Genomic DNA, 18584 nt, shown 5'->3' with positions numbered 1-18584 from the left:
TCCTGCCCGCCATCGGTGCATCCTGGGGGACTGCCCCCACGGGTCTCTGGGGCTGGGGTGTGCTGGAGCCCTGGCTTTTGGCAAGGGCAGCTCAGCTGTGTGCTGGGACAGGCTCCTCCTGCATGTCTTGCCTGTCTCTGCCTCCTCTCCCAGCCTGTCCCAAGTCTCCAGAGTTTTGTTCTGAATTCAAAGCTCCAATGTTTTTACGGTTAAACCCTGTGCCAGTCCTAAGGATCCCTGCCTGCTGTGGCTCACCATTGCCTGGGTGCATTGTGACCCATTTATACCTTTCCTGCCTTGGGGTTGCTCCTTGCACCCCATTCCCACTGCCCCCCAGCACAGCTGCCCTCCCTGGCCAGGGTGCACCCAACTGCCAGTCCCTGCCTCCCATCCAGAGGCTGTGCCCTGCACCCAAAGGCTCTTCCACTGCTCCTTATGCTCAGGGACTGTTTGTTCCTGTGGTTAGACATGATACAGCCCAGGCAGCTGGCACGGCACCCACGCCCCTGGCAGAGGTGCCAGCTTCTCCCCCAGGGCTGGCAGCATCACCAGCTCAGGAGGAAGAAGTGGCCTTTTCCCTCACCAAGCCAGTGTGTGTCACTGGACTGTGCTACGTGACCCTGTCCCAGTCAGAGTGGCACCCAGCATCTTGTCCCAGTTGGAAAAGGAGGGCTAAAGAGGAGGGGTTTGGTGGGGAGAAGCATCTGAAGGTCTCCTGGGGATGCAGAGCTGCCAGCTTGCTGCCGGTGATGCCAGCGGCGGTGCCGGGCAGCAGGACCACGGGTGACCTCTCCCAGCCGGGCGAACCGCCGTGCCATAAACCCCGCTGGGAAGCTGATAACGGTGGGGCTGAAGTCCAACGCGGGGCAGGTCCTGGGGAGCAGATTCCAGCTCTGGGCTCACGGCGTGGCTTCCCCCACCAGCCCGTGCCTCTTCTGGCTCTGTTTTACCCAGAGGCCGAGATGTCCGGACAGGCAGCGCTCGCCCTCCTGCTGCTGCTGGGTGAGCTCTGCTGACGTGGGGGTCGTGCTGTGGGGAGGGAAGGGGCTGCAGTGCTGGCTGCTCCGCTCTGTCCCTCCCCAGCGTGGGCTCCCCTGGGGATTGCTGCTTCCCCCAGCCCGGGGGGCTGCGCTCTGGGGGGGTTGGGGCAGATACAGCCCAGTAAAACCATCCCCTGGACTCTGCTGGTGAAGGTCAGCCTGGGGTTCCCAGGCCAAGCACTAGAGCCAGGCTGGGTATTGCCAGTGGCTTTGCTCAGTGTGGGCAGGAAAATGCCCAAATTTTCCTGTTTCCCCCAAACCAGGGGCTGAGACTGGGAGCAGGGGTGTTATATACCAGTCCGGAGGGTCAGTGCCCCAGCCCTGGTGGGCTCTGGCACCCCGAGGGCATGTGGGAGTGGGGTTGGTGGTGGGAGATGGCAAAGCGGGAGATGTGGGAGGTGGGCGGCAGCAGCAAGGGGTCCTGTCGAAGGGACAATGCTGCTGGGAGGTCAGCGCTCCCCCCAGCAAGGTCCCACACCGGGAAGCCCAGACAAATGTCACCTGCAGGCCACGTGTGCCCTCTGTCACCCGCCATGGGCACCGCGCCCAGATCCTCATGGGGTTTTCAGCCCCATTGTCACTTCCGTAGCCAGGACTGTCCTCCCCAGCGGGTCCGTGGTCGTCAACAGCTGCAGCAGCGCAGCCGAGCAGCTCTGCAACTTCGCCTGTGACTGCAGCGACTGCTCCGACGAGAACCAGTGTGGTGGGTGCCAGCCCCGCCCAGCCCCCTCCTCCCCTGGCCCCACTCCTGGCCGAGAGCAGGCGATGAAGCTGGGGGCATTGTGGGTGCAGGTCCCTGGGGTGGCTGCAGGTCCCAGGGTGGGTGCAGGTGCCCAGGGTGGGTGTGGGTCACTGAGGTAGATGCAGGACCTCAGGGTGGATGCAGGTCCTCGGGGTGGGCATATGTCCTTGGGCTGGACTCGGGTCCCTTGGGGTGGGTGCAGCCCAGGGTGGGTGCAGCCCTGCCCTGATACCCCATCTACATGCCCTCAGGGTACCTGCGGGGCTCGGCAGTGCTGGGCACCCCCTTCACCTGTGATTTTGAGGAAGGCGACTGTGGCTGGCAGGACGGGAGCACCTCAGCTTACAGATGGGTGCGGGGCCGGGCCAGCCTGGCCACGTGGGGCACGGGGCCCCACTCAGACCACACCGTGGGCACCGACCTGGGTAAGCAGGAGATGCTCAGCTGGTGAGTGGGCTCCGGATGCCCACAGCACCGCACCTCTGGGCCATGGGTGCCCTGAAGCCAGGGTGGAGGGGATGGATGCCCGCACCCATCCCTGTAGGGCGGAGGGGACAGAGCAGACCCATGGTGGGGCAGGAGCGGTGCCAGGCACAGCTCCAGTGCCATCCCATGGGGCTGCAGCCCCTGCTCTGCCTCTGCCCTCCCCAGGGTGGTTCATGGCGACTGTGTCCCCCCCGACAAAGACCACAGCCACGGCCTGGCTCCGGTCACCGGTGATGCGGGAAGCAGCTGCCACGTGTGAGATCAGGGCGTGGTACCACCTCTCGGGAAGCGGTGAGGGCGCCCGTGGTGGGCATGGATGGGCCTCGGGGTACCAGGTGCAGAGAAATGACAGTGGGGGGCAGTGGGGAGGGACAGGCCCATCTGCCCCATGGCAAGGATAGAGCCACCGGCACCTCAAGATGGGTCTTTGCCATCCCACTCACCTCTTTCATGCTCAGCAAGCAGAGCTGGCGGGACCCAAGGGCCCTGGCTCCAGTCCCCAGAGCTGGCAGGGCTCGGTTCGTCCCCGCAGTACCCCCGGGATGCCAAGGACTGTGTTTTGGGGCTCCCCACAGGGCTCAACCAGACAGAGTGGCCGGTGCTGCAGCTGGCCATGGCATACAGGGACGAGGTGGTGGGGCTGTGGCAGAGCCCCAGGCGTGGAGGCGAGGGCTGGCACCAGCTGGTTGCCTACCCGGGCCGCATCGCGGAGCAGTTCCAGGTGAGACAGGGCAGTGCTGGCACCTGGCACCATCCCCGCGAGCTGGCGCCAGAGCGGCCGGGTGGTGCCCCAGGAGCCGGGGCTGCCCGGATGCTCAGCTCACGCCATCCCCCTCCTCTCCTTGGCAGCTCATCTTCTCCCTGACACAACTGCCCACATGCGAGGCAGAGCTGGTGCTTGACGACATCATCTTCAGGAACTGCGGCTTGCAGGGTGAGTCCCGCATCTGCTGGGATGAGACTGGTTTGGTTTGGGCTTTGCCCCCAGGGGAGCTCTCCTGCTGCTCGCTGGGTCTCGGGGGCACCTTGCCCTGGTCAGGACATGGGGCGGGGAGCAATAGCTTATCCCTCGAGTGACCCCAGGGAGGGATATGAGGGACCCCCTGTGGGACCAGCCATTTGCTGATGGTGTGTGACACGGCCCCAGAGCCCGGGCAGCAGCTCTGCGGGGCGGAGGAGAGCCGCTGCGGACGGGGCTCCTGCCTGGCACAGCGCCGCTTCTGCGACGGCACCGATGACTGCGGGGACGGCTCGGATGAGGATCCAACGTCGTGCAGTGAGCATCCCTGGCCCTGGGGAGGGGGTCCTGCCCACCGGCCCCCCAAACATATGGATGGGCTGAGGGTCTACCCAAAGTCAGGCCGTGGGGCTGAGAGGGGTCACCCCGGCTCTGCCCCACAGCTGTACAGCCAGAGGGGCAAAACCATCCCAAGGATTTTGGAGGGGGGTGGCATCAGCCCAGCCCATTGCAGGGACCTCCTTGTCGGGGGCAGGGCTGGGACCTGCTGTCCCTGGGTCACTCCGCTCTCCCCCTCTCCCCGCAGAGTCCTTCACCTTCTGCTCCTTTGAGCAAGATCTCTGCAGCTGGGTGGCAGAGGTCGGGCAGCCGGCGTGGGAGAGGAACACGAGCCTGAACCTGGGGACTGGCTACGGCATCCCCACGCGGGACCACAGCAATAACAGCAGGGCAGGTGCGTGGCCGGGAAGCACCACCCCAGGTCATCACTGGCCCTGGGGCAGACGTGCCCTCCGGCCCCTGCGCTAACACACACCTGGGCTTGGCTTAAGGTTGTGCCAGGAAAACACCATCTTGCACCCGCACACCCGGCCTGGCACCACTCATCCCCTTTCTGGTGTCTTCTGCAGGTTTTTTCCTCCACGTAGGCAGTTCCTCAGCCACGGGTGCCAGCGGCACGGCACAGCTCAGCAGTCCCACTTTCCAGGCCACCAACTCTTGCTCTGTGAGTCACGGCCAGGACCCTGCATCACAGCCTGTGTGGGCACGGCGGTGGTGGGGGACAGGGTACCCAGCTGTGGGGACCCCCACATGGGGCTGGGGCTGCAGGTGGCCCTTTGCTGGGGATAGGCAGCAGATTTTTGGGGGTGCTTTGGTGACGTCTCTGGTGCCCATTGGGAGCTCTGAGCTCCTCCAGCCCCACTTCTGTGATCATCCCGTGGGGCAGCAGCCATGCCATGGGGTGTGGGGGCCTGCATGCCCCTGTGCTGGGGCTTCAGGGCTCAGTTGTCCCTCCCCCCCGCCTCCCCAGCTCATGCTGTACTGCCACCTCCATGGCTCGGCCACCAGCAGCCTCAGCATCTCCTATGCGACCAAATCCACCAAGCAGCTGATGAGGGAGAGGACGGGGGACCTGGGCAGCTTCTGGGTCCGGGAGAGAGTGGACTTCAATGTGACAGAGAGCTTCAAGGTGGGCTGGCACCGTGCTGGGCTGCCTGTGGGGCGATGGGCACAGGGCCACCCCCAGTATGCACCCATGGGACCGGGTTCAACTGGGAACCGGACACCAGAGCTGGGCCTCTGGTGCTGGCATGTGCCACCCTCGTGGCCCTGTGCCCACACCTCCGAATCCCCCTACCAGCCCCCTCAGCCCAGGGACCACCCCACTGGAAGGGGATGGGGGGGCTGTCTTTATCCATCCAATGTCACCCCATGCCTTCCCACTGTCCTGTCTGTCCCCCACGGCCACCCACACAACCCAACCCCTCCCAGCTGGCCCTGGAGAGCACCCCGATGGCACCCTGAGGGCACTCTGATGGCACCCCAACAGCACCCCTGCGCAGCCACAGGCCATGGCTGCGTGCAGGGGAAGCACCACTACCCCAAGCCCACTGTGGCCCTGCTAGCCCACCCCACACACCCCTCCCAGCTGCAGCATCACCCTGCTCCCCCTGAGCCCCTTCCCAGGGGAAGATCACAGGAGCTGAGTTCCGTCTGTCCCGTGGCTCCCCGGTGTCCCCCCGTGCCCAGCGCCGTTGCCCGGCTCCACCATATTGTGCCAGAGCCCATGTTGACATCCCTGCAGGTGCTGATCGAGGGGGTGGCTGGCAGCGCAGGGACCGTGGCCATCGATGACCTGATCCTGTCTCCGGGCTGCAAGCAGGAGCAGGGTGAGCTGGAGGGCAGCCATCCACCACTCCTGCTCCGGCAGGACCAGTGGTCCCCAGGTGTCCTGTGCCCATGGCACCATCCCTAAAGGACCCACCGCAGGGTCTGACCATCCCTCTGCTCATCACAGTGACCATCCTGAGTGCAGCATGGCAAGCACTTGCCTTGGGGCCCGCAGCCCCTGGTGTCCTCCTCCCACAGCTTGATCCCCTGTGTCGAAACCTCCTGCCAGAGCCATGTCACACAGGCAGCTCTCACCGACCCCCTCGGTCCCCGTCATCTGGTGGCAGCTGCCCGGGCAGGACAGGGATGGGGCTGGGGGAATGGAGAGCTCAGGGACAGGGGACCGCAGCTCAAAGAGGTGACGCTGGGGGTGCTGCCAGGCCCTCTCAGAGCCACCACTCTCCATCCCGCGTTGTTTCACCATCAGAGAAGCCTTTGACCACGCTGCCAAGCCGGGCGGGCACCGGCCCCTGCACGGCTGAGGAGGTGGCCTGTGACAGCGGGGACTGCATTGGCGTGGAGCTGGCCTGTGACTTCGCCGAGACGTGTGCCGACGGCTCCGATGAGAAGCGCTGCGGTGAGAGCCACAGGCGGGCTCCAGACAGCCCAGTGGCCAGGCGGCGGGGGGGACCCAGGCACCCCTTGCCTGGCACGGCCGGGACACGTGAGTGCCCATGCAGCCCCCAGGAAGCGTGGTGGCCCGATGGGGCTGAGCCTGGGCTTTCGCAGGAGCAACCACCTTCGAGGAGGGGGATGGGGGCTGGCGTGACGTCAGCGTGGGGCGACTGCGCTGGGGCGTGCAGAGGGGCACCGAGCTCGCTGACACCGTCCTCACAGGTGAGGCTGTTCCCACCGCCGAGACGATGCTCTTTGGTCCCCAGCACTGCAGGAGCTCCCAGGGTGCAGGGACTCCCTGCTCCTGCCTGGCTGGGGTGCCTGGGTGCCACCACAGGACTGGTGGGAGTGATACCCGGGCAGGGTGCTGGGCTGGGGGTGCTGACAGGGATGCGGGGCCACTGCTCCGACCTCTCAGGGTGTTTTGTGCCCAGGGGCTTTCCTGGCCCTCCAGGCAGGAGAAGGACAGATGGTGGCTGCTGCGAAGGCACGCACGCCTCTGCTGGGCCCCTCCGGACTCGCCTGTGCCATGGAGATGAGCTACCACATCCACAGCAGCCCCCAAGGTAATGCCTCTGCCCAGTCCCAGGGTGCCCTGCCTGGCCCCAGGGTGCCCTGCCTGCTCCCTGCCCAACCCAGCTCACCCCGGGGTGCCCTGCCCACTCCCTGCTCCACCCTGGCACAGGGGTCCCCCACGCCTGCCTTTGCTGCCTCTCCCAGCACTGCTTTGCCCCATCACACCATCCTGGAGCTGGGGTGTCCCTGGGTTCCCTGTGACCATGTGCTGGGTGGGTGCTGGGGCCACGGGGGGCTCCCAGGGGGTGGCTGGGGGCTGCCAGTGCCTGCAGGCTCTGCACCGCCTCTCGTGCCAGGCTTCCTTGCCGTCAGCATCACAGATCACAGCACTGGCACCACCCACCTGGCCTGGCACATGCAGGGACCTGGCGGCACTGCCCGGGGACACGTCCGCGTCCCGCTGGGAGAGAGGACCCGAGCCTTCCAGGTGCGCCTGGGGACACAGGGACCAGCCTGGTGGGCTGTCAGCAGGGTAGTGCCAGTGCTGCCAGGCACCCTGGGCTCACCGCGGCCACCGCGCCTCCCTCAGGTCGAGCTGCTGGGGCTGGTGGATCTGCAGGACTCGGCGAGTGCCGCCATTGACAACGTGACATTCGTGCAGTGCCACCTCAACATGGTGCCGCCGGGGGCCACAGGTACAGCCGGGGCACATGGGCAGGGAGGGCGGCTGCGGGCAGGAGGGGACGCTGGCCCCCTGCCCATGGGGGGATGGATGACGCTCCCATGGGGGCTGCTTGGGGACTGTCACCCACGGTGCCTGTGTGGGGCAGGGGAGCAGAGGGAAAGAGACATTTGGGGGACTCATTTTCTTTTGGGTTGCCTTATCCCACTCCCTCACCACCATCACCTCTCTCTGGTCAGAGCTGTCCTGCAACTTCGAGAGGGGCATGTGCGGCTGGTACCAGGATCAGTCCAGTGACTTCAAATGGGTCCGTGGCACGGGGCAGGGGGAGGGCTCCGACCACACCACTGGCTCGGGTAAGGGACTGACTCCTCTCCTGGGGACCCCGGGCAGCCCAGGGCACCCCGCAGCCTCCTCTCCCCAGGGCTCAGACGTGCCCTGCGCTCTCCAAGCAGCCCCATGCCTGCAGGGTGAGCTTGGCCAGGGCAGCCCAGGGGCACCCGGATCTGGTGTGGGTGCTGCGGGCACAGCTTGCAGCACCCATGTCCATGTCCCATCCACCCTGGCTGTCCCTGACACTTAGGCTACTTCTTGGCTGCGGACCCCTCTGCACCATGGAGCCGCAGGCAGCGGGCACAGCTCATCACCTACAGCCAAGAGCCCACCACCACCCCGCGCTGCCTCTCCTTCTGGTACCGCCTGGCTGGCCCACGGATCGGTACGCAGCCCTGTGGCATCTTCCCAGGGGTGCCCCAGCTGGGCTCCCCTCCCCTGGGGACCGCGGGGTCCCCACGGGGTGCAGGACAGCTGCCTGATGCTCCTCTCTGCCCAGGCACCCTGAACCTCAAGATGCAGCTGGAGGGAGTGGAAGAGACAGTACTCTGGACCCGCCGGGGGACCCAGGGCAGTGTCTGGCACCGGGGATGGGCGACACTGCCTGCCACGGGCCGGCGGCGATACCGGGTGAGGCCCAGGTCCCCCTGTGCCACCAGGCGCTGGTGGGGTGCTGGGCTGTCTGACGCCGCTGTCTCGGTGGCAGGTGGCCTTCGAGGCCCTGCGGGACGGGTTTCTGGGGGACGTGGCACTGGATGACCTGGCGCTGACGGCGGGGCCCTGCGGGGCTGAGCTCTCCTGCTCCTTTGAGGCGGGTGACTGCGGGCTGGCAGCCAGCAGGCAGCACAGCTGGCTGCGGCAGAGCAACGGCACGGGCACCGCTGCCGGCCCTGCGGCTGACCACACCGTCGGCACCGCAGCAGGTACCGTGGCCACAGCTTGTTGGGGCTCTGCGGGAGCCCTGCTGCCTGCCCTCCTGCCCTGCCCTCCTGCCCTGCCTGCCTGCCCTGTGTCCTGCCTGCCTTCCCTGCCCTGCCTATCATCTGCCTTGTGTCCTGCCTGCCCTATCTGCACTCAGTGCCCTGCCTGCCCTCCCTACCTGCCCTGCCCAGGATGTGCAGAAGGCACTACTGGATGGGACTCTCCAACCCTGGGGCTCCCTGAATGCAGTTGCCCAGCCTCAGGGCTCCCTGACCTGGGGGGTGGCTCCCCAACCCCAGCGGTTCCCTGGTGCACCCCCAGCAGGGCTGGGTAGGGGTCACAGCGTGGGGGCTTCTCTCCCCCAGGCCATTACATGGTGGTGAGCACAGGCAGGGGCTCCCTGCCTGCGGGGCACGTGGCTGCCCTCACCTCCCAGCCCTACCAGCCCTCTGCACCCACCCAGTGCCTGGCCTTCTGGTACCAGCTGAGCGCCGGGACCCCAGGTGAGCACCATGACCCCCCATGGCCCCTGGGGGCACCTCCATTGGGTGGGGTCCCTGCACAGCATGGCACTGGACCCTCCCTCCATGGTGGGTGCCCTGGACAGGCTCTCTTGGGGTCTTCGTGGAGCAGAGCGGGGTGCGGAGGAAGGTGATGGGCGTGAGCGCCAGGGAAGGGGACATGTGGCACCGTGGCCACGTCACTGTCCGGCCCAATGGGGACTGGCAGGTGAGACGGGGCAGGGTGCTGGGGACCTTGTGGCTGGGAGGGGGACAGGCTGGGGGTGACTAGGGGTGCATGGCAGCTGCCAGTCTCAGCGTGCCACCCTGCCCACCCCTCTGTCAGGCGATATTCGAGGCGGTGGGGGCTGGGGGCAACCACGGGTACATCGCGCTGGATGACCTGCACGTGTCGGACGGAGCCTGCCCTGAGCCAGGTGAGAGCCCACGCTGCGGGGGGGGGCACCATGGGCTGGACAGGGCACCCCATGTGGCCATGGGGATGGGCACAGCCTGTCCCAGCCATCACGGCTCAGCTGTGGCCACTGGGCACCGTGCTCCTGCCCTGAGCTTGGCCTGGCCCAAAGCTGGGGGCAGTGGGGAGGGTGCTGGGGGCTGACCCCCACCCAGATCTCCCACCAGGCAGTGCAGGGCAGTGGGTGCCTGCAGCACTGGGTGCATCACAGCCACCCCTTTCCTCCCAGCATCCTGTGACTTCGAGCAGGACATGTGCGGCTGGAGCAGCCCCTCAGACCCCCACCTGCACAGCTTCGCCTGGGGCTGGAAGAGCGGGGTCCCCCTTGCCAAGTACCCCGGCCCCGAGCAGGATCACACCCTGGGCACAAAGAATGGTAGGAGACACCCATCCCTCCCAGGGCACCCTGGCATGACTGGAATGAGGAAGAGGAGCTGGGGATGGATGGGGTCACCCATGAATGTCTTCCCCAGTATGTCCTGGGGGAGCCTGGCTCCACAGCGTCCCTGTCCCCTGCTCGCCTGAGAGGGACAGCTCAGTCCCAAAGGCAGTGAGGAGCGGGGCTGGGGTGGGGTGCAATCCTCCAGGCATCGTGCTGGGCATTTTGGGGGGAACAGGATGCGTGGGGTGGGCTGCAGAACTGGGGGACACCCTGCACTCTGTCCCTGCCTGTCCAGGTCACTACGTGCACTTCGACACCAGCGTGCTGGGCCCGGGGGGCACCACTGCCCGGCTGGAGAGCCAGCACCTGCCTGCTGCTGCCGACTCCTGCCTGCAGTTCTGGTACCACATGGACATCCCGGAGCACCTCTGTAAGCACTGCAGGGGCGGGGAGGAGGTGCGGTCCCTGGGAAGGGGGCCACGAGCCCATGATGGGAGCGGGATCTCGGTCAGGGGCTGCAAACTCCCTCCCCGCCCGTGGGACCATGGACACTGGCTCAGCTCTGGCCGGGCGGTGGGGATGGTCCATTCCCGCTGGGTCCTGCCATCTCAGGAGAGGATGGAAAGGCCGGGAGGGCCCAGTGGCTCTCAGGGGGCTCCAGGCAGCCCCTGATGCCAGGGTGTCTGTCCCCTCCTCCGCGTCGCAGCCTGCGGGGAGCTTCGGGTGATGCTGCACGGCGCGGCGGGGCAGCGCATGCTGTGGAGCGTGGCGGGGCACCGGAGCCGGGGCTGGCGGGGTGGAGTGGTGCCTGTGAGGAACCCCAGCGAGTTCCAGGTGAGTGGGGCTGCCCTGGGTGCAGGGTGGGTGCCCTTCTGGGGGGTGCAGGGTGCCCTCCCCAGGTTTCACTCCCCCAGCTCCCATCTTCCCCTGCAGATCATCTTTGAGATCACCACACGAAGGTGGCCAATGGAGGGGACAGTGGCACTGGATGACATCGTGTACAGCGCCGGGGGGGGCTGCCATTCCAGTCTGGAGGTGCCAGTGGAAGGTGCGGGGCCAATTCTGGCTGGGAAAGGCCAACCTGGCGCCACTTGGGGTGCCGGTGCCAAGGCTGGGGCTGGAGCCATCTTGCCTGGGCAGTGGGTTGAGCCTGGCAGTATCTCCTCTCCCTGCAGAGAAATCCTCCAGCAGCTTTGTGGCAGAGGTGGTGCTCAGTCTTCTCCTGGCCATCATCATCCTGGCGCTGGTGGCTGCTGGAGGCCGGTACTGGCTGAAGCGGCAAGGGCTGGCAAGCAGGACACCAGCGGAGAGCAACACGCCCCAGGGCTTTGACAACATCACTTTTCGAGATGTAAGGGCAGGGGTGAAGGGCTTTCCCACTGGCCCCCAACTGCGCCAAAACAGCATTTTCCTAAAAGCTCAGCAAATCCCGGCAGGCTCCCCCTGAGCCCGCACTCTGCCAACACATCAGGGAGGTGCAAAGGGCTCTGCCTCTTATCTGGTTGCTGGCAAACAAGTGACCCTGAGCTGTAGGACTGACCTAGAAACGCTGCTGCTGCCATCAGGCAGCTGCTCCAGAAAGAGCTGAGGCTGCGATCCTCCTCCCCAGAGCCCTGCAGGGAGTGGGTCATGCAAACATTGCTCATCCTCTTCAGGCCAGCGACTCAAAACCGTGAGAAGCAGCTTAAGCTACAATTTCCTTCAACAGCTTTGGTGCCACGTAGTCCCCAGCAGAGCCACCGGCCCCAGGAGTGACCCCAAAAGAGGACGTGGAGCCCCCAGCTGTGCTGTGGGGTTTGGTCCCACTGCTGGGGTCACGATGGGCCAGCACACAGGTTCTCCCCTCTGCAGCCTGGAAGAAGTCCCTGTATTTCAAATTAAGACACAGCCTTCGCTTCTTGTAACCAATTCCTGTTCCCCTTTCTTTACAGGACAAGGTCATTATATCTCCAGTGCCAAAAGAGGGGGATGAGGATTGAAATAACGAGCGTAATTGCCTACTCAGGCCTGCGAGGCGTACGCAGGGCAGAGCATCCCTGCAGCCAGACCTGACACTCCAGCAGCCACCTCTGGCTCTCAGACCCCGGGGAGCTGCCGTGGGCGCTCGTCCCGGGCTGCCAGCCCCGCAGAGGGACCTGCCACTGCCTCCACTACCTCCATGCGCTCGGGAAAAGCATTTTCGGCTTTTGTAACATCAGCTTTCTGCACCAAGATTTAGTGCCGTGCCCCTGCTTTGACAGGCGCCGTCAGCAGGAGTTTCTTGCAGCGACCACCCTCACCTGAGCAGGGGGTGGCTGTGGAAGGGGCGAAGCGCCGGGTCCTGGCCCCCTCAGGGCTGGGCAGGCCAGCAGGTGCTGCACGGGGCACGAGACCCTTCCCACACCCAGGATTAAGCACAAGAGCTCCCAGGGCACAGAGCCACCCCGGGGAGGAATCCCAGTGCTTCTGCTGGTTTTGCAGCTGGGGTTTGGGGAGGGCAGAGAGCAGCCCTGACCCTGCTGGCTGCCCACGCGCCTTTCAAGGGCTTTTGATAATTTGCATGTAAATGTCATTGAGAAAGAGAGAAACGTTCCTGCTCCTCAGGTACCCACAGCTGCACCCAGGCCACCCTAAGCCCAGGACCCCTCTCTTCCCCTCCAGCTTTCAAAACTTAAGGCTGTGCAGCCCAGGTACAGCAGCAGATGGACCCTTCGTGACCCTGCTCTCCCCAACCCCGAGCAGCTCCAGGGGGAATCGGGGCATCCTGCGTCCCCAGTCTGTGACCGAAGCCTGCCTCTCCTCTCGCCCAGCTGCAGGCAGCCCCCCTTCAGCTCTGTCCCACTTAGGCTGTGTCACAGCCTCCTCAAGCACCATCCCTACAGCTGCACCACAGCGCTGTGGAATGAGACCCCAGCAAAACCGGGCTTGGGGAGCTGGGTGAGGGCAGAAGGCAGAGATAAGGAGGGCTCAGGCTTCACACAAACACCCGACTGAGTGTCTCCGTATCTGCCTCGTTCTGTCGAACTCCCCAGAGACTCCTCTCACAAGATAAAAGCACAGTATTGATTTCATCTCTGGGCTGCAAGCCAAAGCTGCAGTCCGCACCGACGGGGAAGGGAGCAGAGCAACTAGGAGGGCTGTCAGGGCTCCGGTCCTTACCCCAGACACTCCAGGGAGTCCCATTAATTACGCTTCCAGAAGGAAGAGGGTGCTGCAGCTCCAGCCACGCCCAACCACAACATTTACTACCAGCTGGTAAACATGCAGCAACTACCCTGTGCAACTGAAGGGTATCAAACTTTATTATAGATCTCTTCAAAACAGGCTGGAAGGAACAAACAAAAATGTCATTGCGATGCAGTGACTGAGTCATCATTTCCAATGCAGACACTGATCAAGCCCCAACTCTCCCAAATTATTTATATATAATATATCCCACCCATCCCCCAAATTGTTCCAATTAAATGGTCACATTTCAGATCACCCCAAGTGTCTCAACATTAGCTGCTTCTAAACACCAAGACGCACATGTTTTCTGGCAAATCAGATGCGGTATTTTTTTGGGTTTAGTTCCTCAATCTCTGGAAAGGAGGAAGGAAAAACAAAATCAGGAAAATCGCTTCTTTAAGGTTGCCTTTTTACAGCAGGTACAGATTCGGCAGATTTCCCCCCCAAAGCAAGTCTGAAACCCTCTTGTTCAGCTTGGCAATACGAAGAGAGATTCTGGTGGTTAAGGAGAACCAGCCAGGCGAGATCAGTCTGAACAAACTGATTTCGAGGCTTTGTTGTCATTTCCCTTTGGGGCCAGTTTCCAGCGGTTTTCCAATATCCTTCCCACGCAGTTTAAGGCCTGGAATTAGACAAAGGAGACAACCACCATCAGCTGCCATCAGCACTCAGTCATTCACCTGATAACTTCATTTCCTCAAATTTTTGCTATAAGGAAGAGAACATCCAAAGAAGAGGACAGGTGAACCAGAGTTAGGGAGAATCCTACTTTAGTTTCTAGGAGCACCAGACTTGTTTCAGACAAAGCTCCAGCTCTTGCTTGTGCACCAAGCACCTTCCCAGAAAGGGGTATCTGAACTGGCCTAGGAGAGTAACATCAACACTAGTGGCTGCAAGATACTTTCCCAAGTGTAATCAGGCCCTCATGGGTCTCAGCACCTCATCGATTGTGGGGGGACAGCACACAGGGGTGGTCCCCAGGGCATGGCCCCACACATGAAGAACAAAGGAGAACAAGAGCTTTGAGTTCTGCTTTCAGTTAGCAGATCCAAGTTTTATCAGAACATGGCTTAATGACACCACGCCCACAATAACCTACAGCCAGCAACTGTTCCTGATGTGGAAAAATGTAACCAACTTAAACAAAAACATCCTTCCTAGGCACTGAAAACAGCGTCATTGTTTTCTAAGTCTCCTTTCTTAACTTACCAATGGCTCTTTCGATCTTGCCCATAACCTGGTTATTGGGGATTGCTCTTCCTGACTCATAGTCAGCAATAACTTGTGGTTTTTCATTGATTTTCTAAAAAGAGAGAATACATCTCAAACGCTGGCTCCATACACAGCAAGCACTCAGCACCAACCCCCCCGAACTCACACAGATAAGTAACAGCCTCTAATTATGCCAGGATCAGAAGACAAAGTGCTAATTCCAGGCTTACTCCACCACCACTTGCCTCCCTCCACTATTCGAGTGGTGACACTCATCCTGGACAGACTTCTACTTCCCTCAGCCTCCCAGGAGGAGCAGTAACACCAGGTATGGCTGCTCCTTAAGACAGCAGCAAGCTTCTGAATGCTGCATCAGGCCCAGATGGTAGAAAAAACCTCACACTGGTGACGAGTTGATGGCGGGAGGGGGGGGCAAAAAGCCTCCTACCTGCTCAACAGCCACAGCAACGCTCAGTCACCAAGCAGGTGTTCAAGGGCTGCACAGATAAACCCCGAAAACATTTCCTAGATAACTAATGTTGCCTGGAGATCAGATATCAGAGATGTTGCATTCACCAAACTTCCTGCTCATGATACCATCCCACTGCAGCTGCCCATGAGGGGACAGGAAAAACGTTCACCTTCACCTTCAGGTGCCTAAACCTGCCTCAGAAGAGCAGGAGCAGAGGCCAGAGGGCCCCAGGCCGTACTCACTGTGGCCAAGTCCTTCTGCGTCATGCCCTTGCTCTGTCGGCCCTGCTGGATCACTTTGCCCACCTCCAGGGGAACTCTGTCATGGTGCAGCTCCTCTGTTTCTCGGTCGAGCTTGGCTGTGTTCTTTGTAATAAAGTGTTGTTTGTTCTGGCCTGCTGCCCCTATCATCCAAAGCAAGAACAAAAAAAAAAAAAAAAGACCAAGGACAAACAAAACAAGGCTCAGAGCTATGCCAAAAAGTATCAAAGTGCTTTTTCTAAGCACTCAGCTGCCCAGGATCCCAAGGAGCTTTCAAGATTTCAACATGCTAGCATCAGCACTGATCTCAACCAGATCCTGCCCGTCACAGAACGTGTTATCTTAATCCTGTTAATGCTGATGTCCAAACACAGCCATGCAGAGCCCTCCCCTTTCTCTACTTCACATCTGAACTTCACTCCAGATAGGCAAGATCTTGCTATTGCTTGGGGATTTAATATTCAAACTTCACTCCAGAAATGCATGTTTGTGCTACAGTGTGCAGAGGTTAATATTTGAACTTGAACCGTGTTTGCTCAGTACAAGGCAGCATGAGCAGGTGGCTTTTGATCAATTTTCTGATGCCTTTCATAAGTAAACTCTAACGATCTTAGCTTTGCTGAAAGCTTGAGGTTCAAAACATGCCATTTGTCTCATTTTAGTTACTGTATTTAAGTCATAGTTTGAATCCTTTCTCTCACATTAGCCTCTGACATTCAGTCTCTTGATAAAGCTGACTAAACCTCGTTCAAGGTTCATCTATTTATTTATTGCCAACCATTGTAAGCTCATCCCTATAGTGAAAGAACCTGAAAATTTACATCAGGCAGGAAACATGAAATTTTTAAAGAGCAACAACACCACAGGAAGATAAGCAGTCATTGAGATCCTTAACCATCTGTTAGCAATGACAGAAGTAAGCTGCAAAAATTGAAAGTTTAAGTTTTGTGACAGTAAAAGCTCTTCCAAGAGCTTTGCAGACACTAGCCAGAGCCCAACTCTGGGCAACCTGAAACTCGGGAGGGCTACAGAGGAGCACTCCCCACTTCCCCAGGGAGCTGCACACCCTCCCCGGGGCGTCTGGCAGTTCTCTACGTGGCCCCAGTCAGGGCAACCTTTGGCTTCGCTAGGGAGTGCTGCCTCCTGCACCCCCCCTCTTCCAGGTAACCGCCTTCAGGAGCGACCCGAGAGGGCGGGCCCGGGGGACCAGACCTCAGGCTGGGCTGGAGCCGGGGTTGGGGGGCGGGGGGGACGCACCACACCGCTGCCGGGGAACGGCGCCCCCGGGGCCGAGCTCCCCGGGCCTCCCCACCCCCCTGCCCGGGGGGCCAGGCCGCGGGATACCCACACTTCTTGGAGGTCTCCACGTCCTCTCCGCGCCGCTGGGCCGCCAGAATCGCCTGGGGAGAGTAAAGGTACCGAGGTGAGCGCTCCGATACTCGGAGTCGCCCCCTCGGCACCAGCCGGGCCCTGGCTGCAGGTTCGCCCGGGCCTTCGGCCGCTGAGCTCGCCCGAGACCTCGGTCGCGCCAGGCCCAACCGCTCCGCCGCTCCCCGTCGAGAGCCCCCCGCTGACCTGCTTGGACTTGGCCTGGGCCGCGCTGGGGCCCTTCTTGCGCAGCACCGTGACCGTGTCCCAGTCGCTCTCCGCCATGGCACCGGCACCGACCCCGCCCGCCGCCGCCGCCCAGAGCCGCGCCCGCCGCTCAGGGGGCGCAGCCCAGCGCCCGCCCCCCGGGAGACGATAGGGCGGCGAGCACGCCCTTCACGAAATGGCGGCCTCTCAGCGGCGGGGAGGGGCGCAACGGCAGTAGGCGGGACCTCAGCCTCCTTAATGGCCTTCGCCCTAATAGCGATCCCGGCGGGACGCAGCTGCTCGCAATAGGCAGAGAAACCTAGCAATCAGCCTCCTCGCTATCCGATTGGCTATGTACACACAAGGATGGAGGTGGGCGGGTACGCGTCTTTGCACTCTGAGAGGCTGCTGTCGCTGCCTATAACCCAGCGCCCGAAAGGGATTGGCTTAGCCCTCGGCGCTGTCAGAACCGCTGACCAATAGCCGCTCCTGGCTGGGCCGAGTCGCGCATGCGCCATGGCGGCGGTTGGTGGGGGGCAGGGCCGCAGGGGCGGCTTCCGCTCGGTCCGGCCCCGCCCGGCTCGGCTCGGCTCGGCTCGGCTCGGCTCGGCCCGGCCTGGCCCGGCCCTGCCCGCGGCCTCGGACCCCGCAGCGTTCCCGGGCGGTCCCGGGAGGCCGCGGCTGGGCGCTGAGCACCCTCCCGGGCGGCAGTCAGCGGGGGAGGGCGGCGTGGTGCCCTCCCGCCTGCCTCGTGTCTCAGCGCGGGGGGGGGGGGGGGATTTTCACCCCCCGCGTGTGCGTAACGCGGGTGTTTTCGGGAAGGTCCTTCCTGCCGCCGGAGGAGCCCCGGCGCCGTGCCTGGGGACAGGGCTTCCCTTCGGGCCGCCCCCCGGCCAGCCCCGGCCCTCGGGGACCGCTCCGGTGGTGGTCACAGCTTGGCAGGAAAATTCACCAATTTGTGTCCGTTTCGCAGGAAACCTGCGTAAGGCCGCGGGTAAGAGGAGAGCTCTGCCTCTGCAGGGAAACAGTGAAATCCCTCCACTCTGCCTCTGAATCACCGAAAAGTTCTGCAGTAAAGGCAGGAAAACCCAGAGCTCTCACTCTCATCATTTCTGAAACAAGGGGTGCGGAAGGGGGGAGGTAGAAACCCTTGGCAGTGTTTCTGTAGGTGCTGCTGGCAGCAGGACAGGAGTGGGGGGGCAGTTCCCAGGTGGGGGCTACTGGGGCATCCTCAGCAATCAGGTGCCGTGAGAGCACAGGGGTTTCCCTCGAGGCAGCGGGTCCGTGGCTTCTGTCTCCACAACACGCCAGGCGCCGGCTGCCCGGGAAGTTTGGGAGAGAGTAGCTGTGGCACGAGGACGCAGAGCGTTAATGATGAGCGTTACTCTGTGCTGCAGGACGTGCTCCTCTGGCCGTGCCAGGGCGCCGCAGCAGCGGGTCCCTCCGAGCAGCCCCGGGGCTCCCAGGGCTGCGCTGGCCTTCCCGGTAGGACGTGGCTGACAGTGTCCTGCCTCTTTGGGAACAGCACGTCCCGTCCCCGGCACCCCTGCCGGGGTCACAGTTAGTTCAGGAAACTGAGAAGGGGTTTTTCCTTTGCTGAATTACATCAACCGGCCAAGAACTTTAGCAATGTAGACGTTTTCATACCCATTTTCCCAGACAAGTGCAGCTGTGCCGGGAAAAGGAACATTGCAGCAGGGTGAGTGGGGTGGTGCCAGCACCGCCGCCCAGTGTTGCCCATCCCGGGGGGTGTGTCGTGCTGTTCCCGGTGCCGACCCGTGCACGGGAATGCACCCCAGCACCCTGGCCCCCACGGGACCCCCCGGAATCACTTGCCTTGGCCCTGCAGTTACCTTGATGGGCACCTGAGCAGCACGCAGCCCCACGCGAAGGGCTCGGTGCCTCCCCGAGCTTGCACGCAGCCAACTCGGCCTGTGGTGCCGCGTTGGGCACCAGTGAGCTGCCCTGACTCGCCCCCCGGCTCCGACCCTTTTCGCTCCCGCGCTGCCCTCGCAGCTGGGCTTACTGGGAGAGACGCC

At 62.7% G+C, this 18584-nt stretch overlaps 2 protein-coding genes across 2 annotated transcripts; one reads left to right on the top strand and one right to left on the bottom strand.

Moving 5' to 3' along the window:
* Positions 1-927: 927 nt before the first annotated feature.
* On the top strand, positions 928-12032 carry MAMDC4 (MAM domain containing 4). Its single transcript, XM_074891053.1, has 29 exons — positions 928-1002; positions 1630-1743; positions 2034-2207; positions 2434-2559; positions 2844-2989; positions 3118-3202; positions 3416-3544; positions 3813-3959; positions 4135-4229; positions 4536-4694; positions 5310-5394; positions 5823-5972; positions 6125-6232; positions 6445-6576; positions 6883-7013; positions 7116-7221; positions 7448-7564; positions 7792-7926; positions 8041-8171; positions 8248-8464; positions 8828-8965; positions 9070-9191; positions 9309-9399; positions 9667-9813; positions 10115-10249; positions 10526-10653; positions 10753-10867; positions 10995-11170; positions 11751-12032. The coding sequence occupies exons 1-29, from the start codon at positions 963-965 to the stop codon at positions 11796-11798; spliced, it is 3627 nt and encodes a 1208-aa protein (XP_074747154.1). The 5' UTR covers positions 928-962; the 3' UTR covers positions 11799-12032.
* A 1044-nt stretch (positions 12033-13076) lies between these two features.
* Positions 13077-16809, bottom strand: EDF1 (endothelial differentiation related factor 1). The gene is made up of 5 exons (XM_074891238.1): positions 16546-16809; positions 16319-16370; positions 14953-15113; positions 14236-14329; positions 13077-13648 (listed from the first exon to the last, which is right to left on the bottom strand). The coding sequence occupies exons 1-5, from the start codon at positions 16621-16623 to the stop codon at positions 13587-13589; spliced, it is 447 nt and encodes a 148-aa protein (XP_074747339.1). The 5' UTR covers positions 16624-16809; the 3' UTR covers positions 13077-13586.
* Between the last annotated feature and the right edge of the window lie 1775 nt (positions 16810-18584).

The sequence above is a fragment of the Strix uralensis genome, chromosome 21 (assembly GCF_047716275.1).
Source record: "Strix uralensis isolate ZFMK-TIS-50842 chromosome 21, bStrUra1, whole genome shotgun sequence".
Lineage (NCBI taxonomy): Eukaryota > Metazoa > Chordata > Aves > Strigiformes > Strigidae > Strix > Strix uralensis.
Note: the sequence above shows the minus strand (reverse complement) of the source record. Positions and strands in the feature narration are given on the sequence as shown.